General features: G+C 44.0%; 1 protein-coding gene and 1 long non-coding RNA gene across 2 annotated transcripts; one reads left to right on the top strand and one right to left on the bottom strand.

Moving 5' to 3' along the window:
• Positions 1 to 8,952: 8,952 nt before the first annotated feature.
• Positions 8,953 to 11,802, bottom strand: LOC115619447. Its single transcript, XR_003995024.1, has 2 exons — positions 11,634 to 11,802; positions 8,953 to 9,878 (listed from the first exon to the last, which is right to left on the bottom strand). It is a non-coding gene; the product is annotated as an uncharacterized LOC115619447 (long non-coding RNA).
• Positions 11,748 to 16,328, top strand: IER3IP1 (immediate early response 3 interacting protein 1). Its single transcript, XM_030511710.1, has 3 exons — positions 11,748 to 11,899; positions 13,710 to 13,811; positions 14,648 to 16,328. The coding sequence occupies exons 1-3, from the start codon at positions 11,809 to 11,811 to the stop codon at positions 14,701 to 14,703; spliced, it is 249 nt and encodes an 82-aa protein (XP_030367570.1). The 5' UTR covers positions 11,748 to 11,808; the 3' UTR covers positions 14,704 to 16,328.
• The last annotated feature ends 598 nt before the right edge of the window (positions 16,329 to 16,926 follow it).

Below are 16,926 nucleotides of genomic sequence, written 5' to 3'. Positions count from 1 at the left end.
ACCTGCCAGCCTGAAGTGTATTAATGTTGTGTGTGAAGGTATTAACAAAAAAGGAGTGTCCATCCTGGAGCACCACTCCTTCTCTGGTCACAAAGCACAGGTAATCGCACCTTTCACCAGGTAACTCAGTGCAGTTGCCAGCTCAGCTCCAGTCTTCAGTAACGACTAGGGACTTCTGCAGAGCAAAACAAGGTCTACATCTGCAGAGATGTGACTTCCTTAACAGACGCATGTGAAGAGGTGCAGAACAAGATTGATGGTACCCTCCCGCCCATGATGCAGTGAGGAACAGCTAAGCCAGGCTGCAAGAAATGCTAAAATGAAGTATGTTTGAAACCTTACCCTAAACTGGCCATCACCAATGAACAGCTCAGCATCACCTCCTTAAATTCCTACCTCCTTCCTTTCAGTGTGAAGAGCCAGGTCAGTCTGCCAAACACCCAAAAACCAGGGATGGGCCTTAGACATACTGTGGTCTTGTAGTCACCCCTTGTCCTGGAGGCTGGTGGGCTTCCCTTGCCTGGAGAGCACTCGAACCAGGGGGCTGCCCTCTCATAGCCTGCTGGAGGAGACCCAAAGGCATGTCAAAGGCATGTTTCTCGGGTGTGCTTCTTGCATGTTTCTGCAGTGACTCCTGAATGAGGCAGTTTTGTTGGAGGAGTTCATGCAATCAGCACACCAGAAAGGGTCCAGTGTCCAACAGAAGCACTGGCAGGGTTCTAGATGGAGACCAGCCGTGTCTCCTTCTCCACTAGAAAGACCATGAAAGGAATTGCTTAACAAAAGGATTGTGAATAAAGCCTCTCTTTGATCCACCTCCAAACTTTATTGATTGGCTATAAACGGAAGAGATTATTCTGCCCTAATAAAAACCGCAGAGAGAAGGAAGTAATCAACAGAGGCAAATGAAGTGAGCAATCAGCCTGAAACCCTTCAGATGAGCTTTACCTTCATGCAAGGTCTCAGCAGCTCGATGCTGACACAAGGATCTACAGCAGTCACAAGGTAACCCAGAAATCTGTAATCTTATTCTGCTCTAGATTTAAATCACTGTGGTTTATTCTCGTTTTTCAAGCTGAAGGTTGACACTGAGGACATCTTACTGGTGTGACAAAAAGAGATTGTGCCATGGGGGGCTGGAGGATTCTGTAGTAAGCAGGTGATCTTCCAATTTCAGTAGTAGCTCAGCTTTCCTTACACAAGAGAGATTTAATGTGAGATTCTGAAGCAGCTTCTAGGCCAACTTTTCTATTTATTCACAGACAGATGCACAAATAGGTAAGAGGCAAAGCCTGGACAGTCTGCTTAGCAACAACATCATGCTGCCTGGTTTTACTGTCCAAGCTTGATGAAAACAGGAGTTGTTGCAGATCCCTTTGATTCATGTTAATAGGAGAGGTGACGGTTGTAGCAACAGGACAAGGGGTGATGGTTTTAAACAGAAAGAGGGGGGATTCAGACTAGGTAGAAAGAAGAAATGTTTTACAATGAGGGTGCTGAGGCGCTGGCACAGGGTGCCCAGAGAAGCTGTGGCTGCCCCATCCCTGGTAGTGTTCAAGGCCAGGTTGGACACAGGGGCTTGAAGCAACCTGCTCTAGTGGAAGGTGTCCCTGCCCATGGCAGGGGGTTGGGACTGGATGAGCTTTAATGTCCCTTCCAACACAAACCAGTCTAGGATTTTGTGATCCTATGTCATACACAATATTTCCATCCGAGCAGCATTTCAGAGCTGGTGTTATTCCTCATATAAACATGAATATGGGTTTGGCTTGGCTTTTTTCCTATATGGTTGTATTTTCTTCAGTCACTCACTTTTTTCTTATGCAACCTGTGGCTACACAGATTTTTCATAAGAATTTTAAGTTAAGCTTATTGATGCAAAGAGAGGAGAGTCTGAAATGCAACATCTAAGACTTCAGATACAAGCTCCTTTTCTACCTGAGAACATATTGGCAGGCAAATTATTCTTGAGTTTATTAACTGAATGTCATCAGGGTTACATCCTGTGACTCTACATTTTATTTCTATTCTAGAAAAAGAGCTATAATAGAATACAATAATGAGTGGAAATCTGTGTATCACACAGCAGGCTGGAAATAAGGTTGTGCTTGTGCATGTGTCTGTGTGGCAGCATCAGTACAAGATCACACCTGAATCTGACTTGAGCACTTGCTTTTTATCCCTATTACTTTATGGTAATAAGCCGTGTGATAGTTTTAAGCTTCTACAAAAGGAATATTATCATAAAAGCAAGAGGGAGGAGATCTCCTTGAAATTCCCAGCCATGCCACAGGCTCTCTAACCGATACGAGGCAAATTGTTACCCTCAGTTTCCCCAACTTGACATTAGGCTCATGATGCTTCCCTGCCTCACATACTGTCTGTAAAGAAAGCTTCATTCATCATTTTTATAAACTTTGTTCTTGGATGAGGGTTTTGGTACCAGGCAGCATTTCTGTGGTAATACAATATTACTTGCACAAAGCAAGAAATTATATTTTGGGCATCCATTATCTTTCCATCTAGTTGTTGGTCATTCCTAGCTACTTTCTTATGTGGTGGCTGAGAGTTTTTACAGGAGTTAAGCATTCCACTTCTGGAGGCAGTAAAAGAAAAGGTGTAACCTCCACTGAAGAAAGCTGGTCTCAGTTACCCTTTCTGCTAAAGTCCCCTCGTGTGTCCTAAAGGCTGGGATTAGGTAAAAGCGTGTGCTAGATGTGCTACAGTGTGATGACAATGTGCTTGTCCATGCCAAAATTAGTAGCCAGAGACAAACACAAAGTCAAACCTCAGACTCCTGGGGAAGCTCATTGCCTCGAGAGAAACATTCAAGGTCTTGACGTTTGATTAAATTCTGCCTTTTGGATCTGTCCTGTACCTCATCTTGCTTTGATTTCCAGACTGCAAAACAGCGATGGCAGAATCTATCTCACAGGGAAATTATCAAGATAAATTCACATTAGAGATGGTGAAAGACTCATAAATGAATCTAAAAAAAATGTGCTGGTTTTGAAGGTTAAACTGCTATCTGAATGTCTGTTGGCTTTCTTTTTCAGGATGGACCATGCTGGTGATGAAGGTTTCTACGACACGGTGGTTTCCAAGGAAGAAGGTGTTTCACTCTCCTGCTTGTTTTCATTAGCATTTAAAACCAGTTCTGCAGTGTTCATTTGTGCGGTGACACTGTTGAGAGGTGCCAGGAAACACCAGTGTTATCAAGTATGTAAGATTAGCAGCAACTGAGAGTTGCATGGCCTCAAAAGGAATGAATCAGCCATGTTAGACCTGTTTCTGTTGAGGTTTTAGAGTGGGAAGAATGGTGAAAATAAAAGGAGCTGTTGCAGCAGAAGAGAGGAGGGAGACTTGGAGGCACAGGGGTAGACAGGGGATGTAAGACAAATTTCACTCCTTTAAGTGTGGAATTAAATCCAAGAACAAATAAGGACTGAAGCAGATTGAAAAGGGTGGAAGTGGATGGACACTGCTGGCTAGACAAGCAGTAAGATTCAGGATCCTGCTGTGTCTTTACTGTGAATAGGTAGATAATGTATGGAGTAACTCTGTGGTCTGACAGTGCATGCCAGACTTTGCCACCCTCAGATCCATAGGGCTGGGTTTCAGACTCAAACCTGCAAAGCGGTTTTGTTTTCTACTTTGGTAGGTAAAGACCCACCAGTTAATGAACTGAGCTGTGATATCTAAAAGAAGTAGTTCCCAGATGTACCTTTGTGGTTGCTCCGCTCCATCTAGAACTCACCTGTGATTTCCATACTCTCTTCAAGGTTCACCACAATCTACTTATGAGATTATCATGGTGTCCCTCAGCGGAAGCCTCTTACTGTTGGTTGCCATCAGTGTAGCAATAAGTGCTCTCCGGAGGTGAGTGTTTGGGCAGGAGGAGAGGACCAGGGCTGCCAAGGAAATGTGTGCAGTGAAGAATTCCTGCAGGAGCCAAGTATGGTCAAGGAGCCTATAGGAAAAGCCTGCCAAATCCTAGTGTTTCTTGGGCTCCTCCAGGGCTCCTTCTCCATCAGCCCACACCGGGGTGCAATAATGGTGGCTGGAGAACTGCTAGGGTGGGTGCTTGGGGAATATCAATTTAAGGCAATGACATTTGGTATGGTTTTATATCTGGTCCAAATTCTTTTCCCCATCCCCAGGCTTTATTTATATATGTGTACTGAAATTTTATTGAGGGAAATTAAGAGACCCAAGCCCTTAATTTCTCGCTATTGTCAACATTTTCTTCTTTTGAAAGAACAACCTGAGGTCACAGAAGAGGAATGTTCCTTGAGATAATTATTTTTATTATGAGAATTTATGTTTTGAGAAATCTCTTCAACAAAAATTCTGTTCAGCTCTAGTTTGAATGCATCCAGCCAAACGGAGAATAACAAAGAGGTCATAAGACATGTTTTATACTAAAGGGCGGAAGATTGAGGGAGAGAAAAAGGTCACCTCCACAATGAGTTAAATCAGCTCTATCCCAGCTGCCAGTTCTGTACTGCCATTACTTGTATCCTGTTATTAATTGAATTGCATCCGAAATACAAGCAGCTCTTCATGGTTTGTTTTGCTCCATTTCTACTATGCCAGGTGCTGTATGTCAAATTACTCATCCAAAAATCTCAGTGCACCTGCAGTGGTGGAAAACATAACAGTGGCAAACAGAAGCTCTGATAATATTTCAACGGTGGATTTCACTGGCCCAGTGTGTGTAAGTTACATTTCTGGCAAGAGAACTGTATCCCCGGCCAGAGTTTGCCATCTATGAAGGGATAAGTTCCATTGTTGAGCCATTGTCCTCCTTTGCTGTCTCGTTTACGTGCCCCGATTCAGCGCCAAAGCAGTGATGACCCACAGCTTCTTCCACCTGCAGCTTTCTTCTGGGGACAAAAGGGGTGAAGGACACTGGGGTGTATGCTGGGGAGCTGATGGACTGACATGACCCACTTCATTTTCTCCACCATAGCTTTGCGCTGCAGACTCATACTGCACCAGTATTGGAAAACACAGGAAAATGGAATTTTTTAATCAAAGTAGAGAAAAAGCTGCCTAAGGAGGTTGTGGCTGCCCCATCCCTGGAAGTGTTCAGGTTGGACAGGCCTTGAGCAACCTGGTCTAGTGGAAGATGTACCTGCCCATGGCAGGGGGTTGGCACTGGATGAGCTGTAAGGTCCCTTCCAACACAAACCAGTCTGTGGTTCTAAATATGTACCTTACATTTGTGATGTGCAGTGTTAAAAATTTACCATAGTGACATGCATCTTTCCATATTATCTCTTTCTGTGGGATGAGTCATGGGAAAAAAAGATAAGGGGGGGGATTTCTAGTAATTTTTACCAAGATTTCCCAATCCCTCCGACTCATAGGGGAATCCCTCATGCTATGCTGAGACCTAACCTTTTGCACAGGGTTTCCTACTACATGTACAACTAACTCTGTGGCTATGCCGATGTTACTGGGCAGACTGCAGTCTCTTAGGTCACCAGGTCTGTGATTTTGTCTTTGAATCTGCCCACTTTTACAGCCCGAAGGAAGATACCGTCTATTAATTGTTAAACTGAGTGCTCCAACTTTTCCAGCACCAATGACCTCTGCCTCTGGTGTGGCACCCCCTTGCGAAGGAACTAGCTGGGCTGTTCTCCCTATTCAGGTGGCAGATACAGGGAGCAGGTTATTCTGGGATCTGGCATGGAGTGGGATAGGTGTGCTCCTTGGATCTGGCCAGCCCAGTTCAACTCATCATAGAATCAAGTAGATTGGAAAGGACCTTCAAGATCATCAAGTCCAACCATTTCCCAGCACTGCCAAGGCCACCACTAACACATGGCACTGAGGGCCTTGTCTACACAGTGTGCGAACACTTCCAGCGATGGTGACTCCAGCACTGCCCTGGGCAGCCTGAGCACCCTCTGGGGAAGGAATTGTTCCTAATCTCCATCTAAACCTTCCCTGGTGCAGCTTGAGGCTGTTTCCTCAGACACCCCTTCTCTTTGCTCTCTGTAATACCTCTGCTCACTCTTCCTGCTGCTCACTGTACAGAGAAAAAATCCCCCCTTTCAAAATTCATGGAGCTGTTCCCTCATCCTCCTTTAAATCCATCCTTAAGACCTGCTGCTGCCTCAATGCCTGCAGATCCTGACTGTCTGTCAGCAGTGAGGCAGGGCAAAGCAGAGACTTCTAATTCTCTGACAAAGTCTGCTTGTTTTGTTGGCCTGCTTTTGATATCCACGGTCTTCCAGCTGAGACATAGATTGGAAAATACCTACTCCTGTCATCCCTGAAAAGTATCTATATGGTACTGAGCACAACAGGCTTTGTTTCTGGACTGGTGTGTTCCAGCATGAGCACAGTGCCAGCGGTGACTGGGGTGAAGATGCCAATAATTATAGTACAATATAATGTAACATAATGTAATATTCACCTGTTGATTACACTGAGATGAGCAGCAGTGTGTATGTGTGCACTAGACAACAAATGAAATTTAAGGGCTGTTAATGTACAATAAACTTAGGAAATGGCATCAATAAATGTAGGTGTAAATTCAGAATTTTGTATTTGTTTTTTCCTTGTTCTTCAATCTCCAGGCAGTCTTATTGTGTGTGAATTAATGTACTCTGAAGGCAAAAAGCTGGCAGGCTGTGTTGCGGAAAGGAATGGCTATGCACTTTCCAAATAAGCAAGGACATAGAGGGTACTGCACAGCGCATTTAATGTCACAGCTAATACAAAAATATTTTCTGTAGCTGCTGAAGGATGAGAACCAGATGTACCGGTTCTTACCCCATACTCTCAAATGTACAAAATATGCTTGCATTCCCAGTTTTGATGGTTAAAGCAAACAACTTGACATTAAATTGTTCTGTCCTGGCTATATACCCAATTTGTGCTTGCAAAACATGCCTTATGTCTGTAGGATGCATCATTAACCTTTGCAGCGGTTTGACAGTGCAACAAATATGAGGAGTAAAGGATGACAAAGGCTTTAGTATAACTGGGCTTTATTTATAACGGCAAATTGAGCCACAGAACCTAAATTCTTCACATACACAGAGTTTTTCAGTTAATGGAGTTTTTCATGGTAGAGATGTGGGAGGCATTTGTAAGGTATGGTGGGTATGTGGGAGGCAGTTGTAAGGATTCAGTTCCTTGTTTCAGTACAGTTCCATACAGTGCCATGGTTTGTGACTGTTCAGAGATCCATTAGGTAAAACCACAACATCGTGAGCTTCTTTCTGGGCTCTGGGGGTGGGTATTCTAAGTTTGCTTGTCTGCACCTGCTGAGGGATGACCAGGGCCACTGGCAAAGCTCACGTGGACATATACATTCTTTAGCAATCATTTGGCATTCAGCACTGAAAATAGTCTAATCCTGTATTCCCATTAAGGGTCTTTTCACTGGTCATTACAGAAGTCAAATCAGGATGAAAGAGTTGCCACCAACAAAATACTTCACTTTCAGCTTGGGATGGGTTGGGCCCATTTCCAGCCTTTCCTGGGTCTTAAAAACAATATTCCCACTGATAGAAGGCCAAGTGCAGGGCCCTGCCCCTGGGTTGGGGCAATTCCCAGCAGAAACACAGGCTGGGGGAGACTGGATGGAGCAGCCTGAGGAGAAGGACTTGGAGGTGTTGGTCGATGAGAAGCTCCCCATGACCCAGCTTCAGTGTGTGCTTGAGCCCAGAACCCCCCCGTGTGCTGGGCTGCACCCCCAGAGCGTGAGCAGCAGCTCAGGGAGGGGATCCTGCCCCTCTGCTGCGCTCTGGGGAGACCCCCCCTGCAGTCCTGGTCCAGCTCTGGGGCAACAGCACAAGAGGGACGTGGAGCTGCCGGAGCGAGGCCAGAGGAGGCCCCGGAGCTGCTGCGAGGGCTGGAGCAGCTCTGCTCTGGAGCCAGGCTGAGAGAGCTGGGCTGGGGCAGCCTGGAGAAGAGAGGGCTCCTGAAGGGGACACCTTAGAGCAGCTCCAGCACCTAAAGGGGCTCCAGGAAACCTGGAGAGGGGCTTTGGGCAAGAGCCTGTAGGGACAGGACAAGGGAAATGGCTTTAACCTGCCAGAGGAGAGATTGAGATGAGCTCTGAGGCAGTTCTTCCTTGTGAGGGTGCTGAGGCACTGGCACAGACTTTTCCCAGAGAAGCTGTGGCTGCTCCATCCCTGGCAGTGTTCAAGGCCAGGTTGGACACAGGGGCTTGGAGCAACCTGCTCTAGTGGAAGGTGTCCCTGCCCGTGGCAGGGGATTGGAACTAGAACCCAAACCATTCTGTGATTCTATGGTTCTATCACAGTGTATGTAAAATATCTAAAGGAGGAAATTGTCAAAGCCAGTTCATAAGATAAACTCAGGAGATGGCGGCAAGTGAGGAAAAGGGTGTAGACATTGATGTCACAAGGAGACTTCCTTTGATATTTACTTCCTTTGGTATTTACTCACCAGGAATAAACTAACCTAATCCTGAAAACTTGCATGCAACAAGCTCAAGTCTCGTTGGCTGTAGAGGATGGTTGTACCCAAGGAGATGTGCTCTGTCTGATGCTATGGAACAATAAACAGAGAATAAAAAACACCGAGGTCTTCACAATCCTTCACCAGCCTGAAGTTTAATCCTTTGACATCTGTAAGGTGGTTTAAAACTCTCCTTTATGGTGATGGACTGCACTCTGCAGATGACACCACAGGAATTTACTGCGCTGAAACATAACACTTTAATGAAGAAAAAATATAATGCTTTCCTTCTAATGCAAGCAACTCCGTCTGGTTTTCCCTTCAACCACGTAACTCATGATTCAGAGATCAGGCTCGTGTGGTCGTTAAGTTGCCATGATGGATTTTACAAAGGGGAAAATCACGTCAGGTTTATGTAAGCTTGATAGCAGCTGCTCTTTGGAAATACATCTTAATTATGGGTAAAAATACTAAGCCATAACTTGTATACTTATCTTAAAAACCTCATTTTTTTATCTCAGGGCCATAATTCTAAACATTAGCTCTTCACTGGGGTTAGTGTTTATTTATAGTTGGATACTGCAAGGAGGTAGCCCAGGAAATGCTGCTTGAGGATGGTGGTTATTAGATGTGCCTGTTAGTGACCCCTCATATTTATCTGTATTTAATTATAGAACTACTGCCATAATGCCCTAAGTCATGTCTGAGAACAAAAGGCAGTTCCATTTCTGAGACCACTATTTGCCAGCACTCACAACTTCTTAAAAACAGTAATGACCTTTGGAATGAAATCTTTTCAATATTGACTTTCTCTGCATGTAGGGGGTTTGGTAAAAATCAAGATCAGGTTTTTTTTATTATTTATAGGTGCACGGAAAAAGATGGTTTGAATTATTAAAAAAAGCTTTTTGCAAACTTTAGGGTGGGCCTGGGTGAGTAGAAATGGCTCCATTTTGAAATGTTAAGATGATAGGTTTTAGGAGGTTTGTAGTTGTACCAAATTTAAAAATCTAGATGAGAAATATAGAAGTTATTTTGGGATTCCTGAGCCTGCAAAGTGTGTGTTCATGGCACTGGTGGTGTGTTTGAGTGCTCCCTCTAACTGTTGACATGAGTCAAGTCAATCCTACACAAAAGTGTTTGCAAAATCAGAGCCAACATTTGGGAGTATTTTGAGCCTTCACATAATAAAAGCTGCGGTATATGCTTAAATAATATTGATCTCATTGGAATTGCAATAGATGTTTTACTTGATTGCCTGAACTGAGACTATTTTCCTTTTTGAGACTGAAATGTTAAATAATTTTGACTAGGTGAAAAAGCTCTGATGAACAGGTTTCGTTTTTTGTTCTCTGTTTGATGTCTTCTTTAACTGTAGTAACATGGCATGGCTCTCATGATGGGGTACTGCTTTCTCTTGCTTCCAGTTCCAGCTGTTAAAATACGATGTTGTTTAATAGTAATAATTATTTAGAGGCATAATACTACATCATCAACTATACTACATCATTGACTATACTATGTCATTGACCATACTATGTCATCAACTGTACTAAAGGAAGTGTTTTGAAAGGAAAAGGAAAGGAAAAGACATAAAGAAGCTGAGGCCTGCGTTTCTTCATGGCTAATTCACATGGTGCCTGAGCATCTATTGATCCCAATGCTTAATTAATCACTGAAGTATCAGATCACCTTGTGCTTGCTGGTGAGAGGATCTTAAGTCAGAGCTGAAGCACGGAAATAGAGTATGGATAAACTGTGAATAATTTGCCCAGATCATATCATCGTATTAGAATTCTGTGGCAGGGGGAAGAACTGAGGTGGGGTCTCTCCAGTCCACCACATTAAGCACAAAGTTACCATTTGTACCACAGCAATCAGCCCAATAACCATCACAGTGCAGTGGTTATGCAATTATTGTACCCTGATGGAGTAATAAAAGCCACCAACCATCCGGAGTGAAGGGGTTTACTTCACTGAGAAATAAAATCAGAGTGATCATGCAAATCTCCCCCTTCAGCCAATGGGACTGAAAGATGTAAGGGAAAATGTGTATTTATGAGTCAATAACTATACAGTAGCCTTGAGCTCCAGTTATGATTATTTTTGTTATTTGGCTGCAGAGGCACCCAGAGGCCCTGATCAGTCCAACAGAAAATATAACTGGGTTTTTTGGGATTGTGCTGCAAACCTTGACTTCTGCAGTCACGACATTTTGGGTGTACAACAGTTGGGGTCTAAGCTAAACATGTAAAGGAATATGTTCGAAAAAAATACAGGGGAAAACCACTTGATATTTTCCATATGAAGTATATATATAGTATATAGATATATAGTGTGTATATATATAGTATATACATATAGTATATATAATATATAAATATATACATGTATAAATATTATAAAATACATTATATAATCACAGAATCCCAGACTGGTTTGGGTTGGAAGGACCTTAAACCTCATCCAGTTCCAACCCCTGCCATGGGCAGAGACACCTTCTACTAGAGCAGGTTGCTCCAAGCTCCTGTGTCCAACCTGGCCTTGAACGCTGCCGGGGATGGGGCAGCCACAAAACCAAATACAAATAAAATATAAATAATATAAAATACCATAAAATCACAGAATCAACTATGGAAAAGGTTAGAAAAGTCCTTTAAAATCATCAAGTCCAACCTTTACCAGAAAAGTCCTTTAAAATCATCAAGTCCAACCTTTACCCCAGCACTGTCAAGTCCACCGTTCAAACCTGTCACTAAGGGCCTCATCTACACAGTGTGTGAACACTTGCAGGGAGGGTGACCCCAGCACTGCCCTGGGCAGCCTGTTCCAATGCCTGAGCACCCTTTGGGGAAGGAATTGTTCCTGATCTCCATCTAAACCTCCGCCTGGTGCAGCGTGAGGCTGTTTCCTCTTAGCCTATTATTATCTCCTTGTTACCTGGGAGAAGAGACTCACCCACACCTCACTATAACTTCCTTTCAGGTGGTTGTAGAGGGCGATAAGGTCCCCCCTGAGCCTTCTCTTCTCCAGACTAATATGTGCGTATGTACATATTTATATGTCTATAATGTTACATTATTTATAGAAATATATATATGTAAATAAGCATACAAATATAAAAACATATAAATGTATAAGAACGTAAAATTCTAACTATATAAATGTACAAAGACATAAATACACACAGATAACCCCGCGTTTCCGCACGTTTAGCACCCCACGTTCGTGACTCTACCGATGCCGGGTTCGCGGAGGGACCCAGCGCCCGGCCCGGAGGCCCCGTCCCCGTCCAAGGCTCCGCCTCTTCGGAAGCGCCACCTCCCCGCCACGTCGGTCGGCGCGCCGGAGCGGCGCCGGGCCATGGCGTTCACGCTGTACTCGCTGCTCCAGGCCGCGCTGCTCTTCGTCAACGCCGTGGCCGTGCTGCATGAGGAGCGCTTCCTGCGGCATGGTGAGCCCGGCCGAGCGGGGCGCGCCCGCGGGGCCTCCCGGCGGCGGCCTCCGCCCGCAGCGCGGCCGCCGGCACCGCCCGGCCACCGGCCATGCGCGGAAAGGCCGCCCCCTGGCGCGGAAAGGCCTCCGGGCTTCGCGGGGCCTCCCCGCCGCCGCCTCTCCGAGCCGGTGTTGGGCATCAACTGCGCGGAATGACCTCGGGGTTTTAGGTCCTGAAGTCGGGGAGGTGTCTCTCTTTTTCTTTCCGTAATTTTAGGGCGCTTTTTGACTCTTTTTTCGGGTCTTCCGCCCGCATCTGCGCCATACGTCGCGATAGCGTGAGAGGGTTTAATTGCGATAGCGCGAGAGGGTTTCTTTCATCCTGCCGTGCCCTTTTCCTGATGAGATGGCAGTTTTCGCTCTTGGCACTTTTGCGCTTCCGTGGTACCGAAGGAATTCTTGAGGCCGGGCATCCCCGTTCTCCAAATGAAACAAAGCCCCACAAAACACAAAAAAGCCGCCGACACAAAGATCTATCTGCACAGCCTCAGGAAAAATGGCCTGTGATCCAGGGATTCACAGTTTCCTGGTCTGGAGAGTCCTGACTTCCCCAAGTCGGGCTGAGCGAGGGTTTTGGCAGGAGTGCGGACAGTTACCCACCCTGTTGTCCCGTTCCCGGGTAGGATTTGCTGTGAGGGATCTGCTTAGTTTATGTTTGGGGTTTTCTTTCACTTTCCTGTTGAGCAGCAGCTCGATGAAAAGTGAGATGTGGGAACTGGCAGGATGGGTCAAGTCTCTTGTGGGCCCCAGGTGACTTGGGAATAGCAAGGGGTACGGGAAAGGGGAAACAGGTTGCTAGAAAGTTGTTTGTGGAGAAAAACTCACAGGTTATGAATGGCTTTAACCTGCCAGAGGTGGTTTGATGAGCTCTTAGGCAGAAGCTCTTCCCTGTGAGGGTGCTGAGGCGCTGGCACAGACTTTTCCCAGAGAAGCTGTGGCTGCCCCATCCCTGGCAGTGTTCAAGGCCAGGTTGGACACAGGGGCTTGGAGCAACCTGCTCTAGTGGAAGGTGTCTCTGACCGTGGCAGGGGTTGGAACTGGATGAGGTTTAAGGTCCCTTCCAACCCAGACCCGTCTGTGACTCTGTGAATATCAAAGGTCTCTCCTCTCCCTGCTCTGCTCTACTCATTCCCAAATGGTCAAGAGACTCAGAATTCCCTGGTCCCATTGCTGGGACCACATGCTCGGCCTTCCCGCAACAGGTGGGGAAGGGTTTCTCCCTTCAAGGGCTTTGTAGACCTGCAGCACCTCGATACCCCTCTGAAAACCTCCCAAGTAATTGTTTATTTTTTATAATAGCAGTTATAAAAATCATCAACCCGGTTTGGAATTTGTACTGACTGTTTTCTGTCACATAGCTCCTTTCTCAGTGCTGAAGCATCACGTCATACCTGACAAATATTCGCTATTTTATATTCTGGTAAAGAACCATGAACAGACTGTAGTTTGGTTTCATTTTGGAGGGTATTTTTTAAACCCACGCACACTTCTTTGTTCCTCTGGCATGAAAATAATAGTAGCCTATTAAAAAAGTAAGGGTTTGCTTCAGAGAAACATTGATCTGTTGTTACTGTTGCATTCATGAAAAGGTTTTTAAGTTTTCAGTACATTGGATTGAATTCTGATCATGGACTAGAACTAATTGGTTTGTATTAATTAATATGAACCTTATTCAAGACAGATCACCCATTTATATATTGCTGGCAGCATTTGTTGCATGGTTTTGGGTTGTTTTTTCTAACATGTCTGGCTGGTTTTATGTGACACAGTTGGCTGGGGAAGCGATCAAGGGATTGGAGGATTTGGAGAGGAACCAGGAATTAAAGCTCAGCTAACGAACCTCATTCGATCCATACGAACCGTAATGAGAGGTAAGGCTTTGGTGTCAAATATTACTGGCTGTGAAGTTTCTGTGCTTTAATGAAGTACCATCATTATCTTCACTCTTCTACCAAACAGCTGCTCTTTCTGCTCGTCATTCCCAGTCTGTCCTTCCTTCATGCCTGGATTCTCTGTAGGAGGGCGCAGGTCCCAGCTAAGGTGCCCTAATCTGGATGAAGTTTAAAATATTTCCTTGTTCCAGGTTGTGGTGCCACTGCTGCATCTTGTCTTTCCTCGGAATTTGGGAGCTGGGGGGGTAGGGATCAATCAGAGAGTGCAATTATCTTCACCATGTGAAGTATCTGGTGAGGGAGAGTAATTCCTGGTATTCTTAAGGGTAAGCCAGGCTTACGTACCTCAAAAGATGGGGGGCAGAAAAAGACTCTTTAAGTTACTGGTAGTTTTTCCCTATAAAGCACGCCAAAAATTCCTTTTAAAGGTGATGATAAAGAGGAGGTAACAAATCTTTATTTTTTGCCCACCACAGAGTAAGAACTGTTGTATTTCTTCTAAATCACAGTAAAGCCAAGGCTGAAAACTGACTTTGAGATGGTTTAGTTTCATTTGGACAAAGGGTTGTTTGGGTTAGAGTTAAAGCATGATGGACCACAGAAAAATAGTTATGCTATTGCTTCCTACTGATTTTTAGCGTCCTAAGCTTTGATCCTGGCTCCTTCCACTAATCCTGGATTTGTGTAGCAAAATTAAGTGCATTTTCAAGATTTTGATTGGTTTTGCTCCTTAGTCTCTTGAGATAATGCGAAGTCCTGTCATTGCGGTGTGGAAAAGGAAAATTTTTACAATTACCCCTCTTCTTTCCCTGCAGTGCCACTAATAGCAGTGAACTCCATTACAATCATTCTCCTCCTGTTGTTTGGTTGAAGATACCCGGGCAATATCTTTTGGACGGCCAAAGAAGCAAGTTACGAACCATCACCACTGAGTTTTTGGGGATCCGGCATGGTTTAGCTGTCAATCTGACATTCAACTTAACATAATAAAGACACTATTTCTATTTATCCTATTTCCTAATTGCAGTTTCATTACATGAGATACGGGGATCAATGCAACAACGCTGCAAATATATTGGACTACAAGAAGTTCTGTTGCTGCCTGTTCATAGCGCTGACTGTTGCAGTGTGCGTCGTCGGGTGCTGCCGCGGTTGTCGATCGGATGCGGTTTTTAAATGTCTCATTCCTCAGGGATGAATTTCCTCCATTATGCTTCACAATTTGTTGTTAAATTCAGAAAACCAGTGGGTTTTATTCCAGTTGCTACCGCAGAACTGTTCAAGAGAATGCGAATTAGGCTCTGAAAACATTATAAATTATTGAGGTCCAGCTGCGATACTGAGAGATCAGATGTTATAACTTCTGAATTCCGGTTTTATCCCCCTCAATATCACACCATGTTATAAATTATTGAAGTCCAGTTGTGGTACTGAGAGATCAAACATTACAAATTATTAAAGTCCAGTTGTGACACTGAGAGGAGTTAAAGCATGTCATAAATTACTGAGTTCCAATTGAGATACTGAGATCAAACATGTTATAAATTCTTGAATTCCAGTTGTGTTATTGAGGACAGATCGAACTATGTGGGTAGAATCCTGATTCTGTTCACATTGGAAATTGAATTTTCCTGGTTTGATTGAGACCAGGATTTTCCCTTTGTGTTTCATAACCTTTTCAAACCAGTAATGGTGGTGAAGTAAGTTGAAATTGCGTGCAGTTGCTATGCAAAACCTAAAAAAGCTGTACCTGGAGCTGGGTAACTGTGCTGATTTAGACTAGCAGGTGATATTAGTGATTCGTGTTTGTTACTGCTCTGTCAAGGATTATTATACTTTTCTAAAATGTGTGTTAAACTTGTGTGTGGTGATTAGTGTGCTGGAAGTGGGGAACCATTTGTATTCTGAGCTTCTTGGGAGGGGAATACTGTGCCCTTTTCAGATGCATTTTTTGTTTAAAAACAGCGAATTTGCAGCTGCTTCTGTTACTGCTGCTTCTTCCCTGCCCTCCATCTTCCTTTATTAAAGAACAACTTGGAAATTGAAACTGTGGGTGTGATCTGGCAGTTCTGTCACAGAAACGCTGCTAATTGCTTGGTACAGACCTTGTCTAAGTTAAACCTGTCAAGTTAGGTCCAATGTTACGTAGCGAGTGTGAAATTAAGAAGGCCGATTCCTCTTTCAGAAAAGCTAGAATTCTGATCTCTGTTCCTGTGCTGAAGAGTTTTAGATTATTTTTAAAGAGGGAAGGCCAAAGAAAACCTGACAATTTCATTATTGTAAAGCAGTTTATCATCTCTTCTTCCGGCACCTTGATGACTAAAGCATACGCTCTTTGTATACAAAGATAAATCTGTAAAATGCATAAATGAGTTTAATGATCTTCAATCACAGTGATCTGCAGGGTAAAGATTATCCAGGAGGAGAGTTTTATGTTGTTTCCGTGGTTTTTTTTTTAGTGAAAACTTGTCAATAAATTCTGAATTTCTAAGTTAAGCACTCTCTTTCATAACTCACTTTATATCTGTGTACAGCAGGAGTACCTCAAAACTCAGGTCCATCCTCTTCCAGATACCAGACACACAGTTCTTACATAAAATACTCTTTTTTTCCTCATTCCTATGGCACTTGCAAGTATCATCTCTTCACTATGAAGCTGTATATGGTTTATATAGCTAATGAGCCGTGGTAACATTGGCCTGAGGCAGACTAGGATTGTGCCAGTCTTTAAAGTAGTTGATCTATTATAAAGTATTTATTTCTAATAATCTTTGTGTAATTCAGCAGTGATGAGGGTGCAGAGTGGATCAGTTGTTTTTATTTGTCTGTCATGGAAAGTGGACAGTTTGTGTGTGGAGCAGATAAAGCATGAAAAGTATACAGGCCTTTTTGTAAAATCATAGCAAAAAAGCCATGGTAGATGTTTCCATGGTGGATGCACTGGATTGGAGCACTAAATTTGAAGCACAGCTTGCATACCATTTCCTTTTCATGTATACTGTTAAAACACTAGCTTGTTCTAAAAATAAAGCCAGTACTAAAGATTACAGCTTTAAAAACGGGCGAAAAGCAGTTCCCCCATTTCCCATCTGTT

Source organism: Strigops habroptila, chromosome Z (genome assembly GCF_004027225.2).
Source record: "Strigops habroptila isolate Jane chromosome Z, bStrHab1.2.pri, whole genome shotgun sequence".
NCBI classification, from domain to species: Eukaryota; Metazoa; Chordata; class Aves; order Psittaciformes; family Psittacidae; genus Strigops; species Strigops habroptila.
Note: the sequence above shows the minus strand (reverse complement) of the source record. Positions and strands in the feature narration are given on the sequence as shown.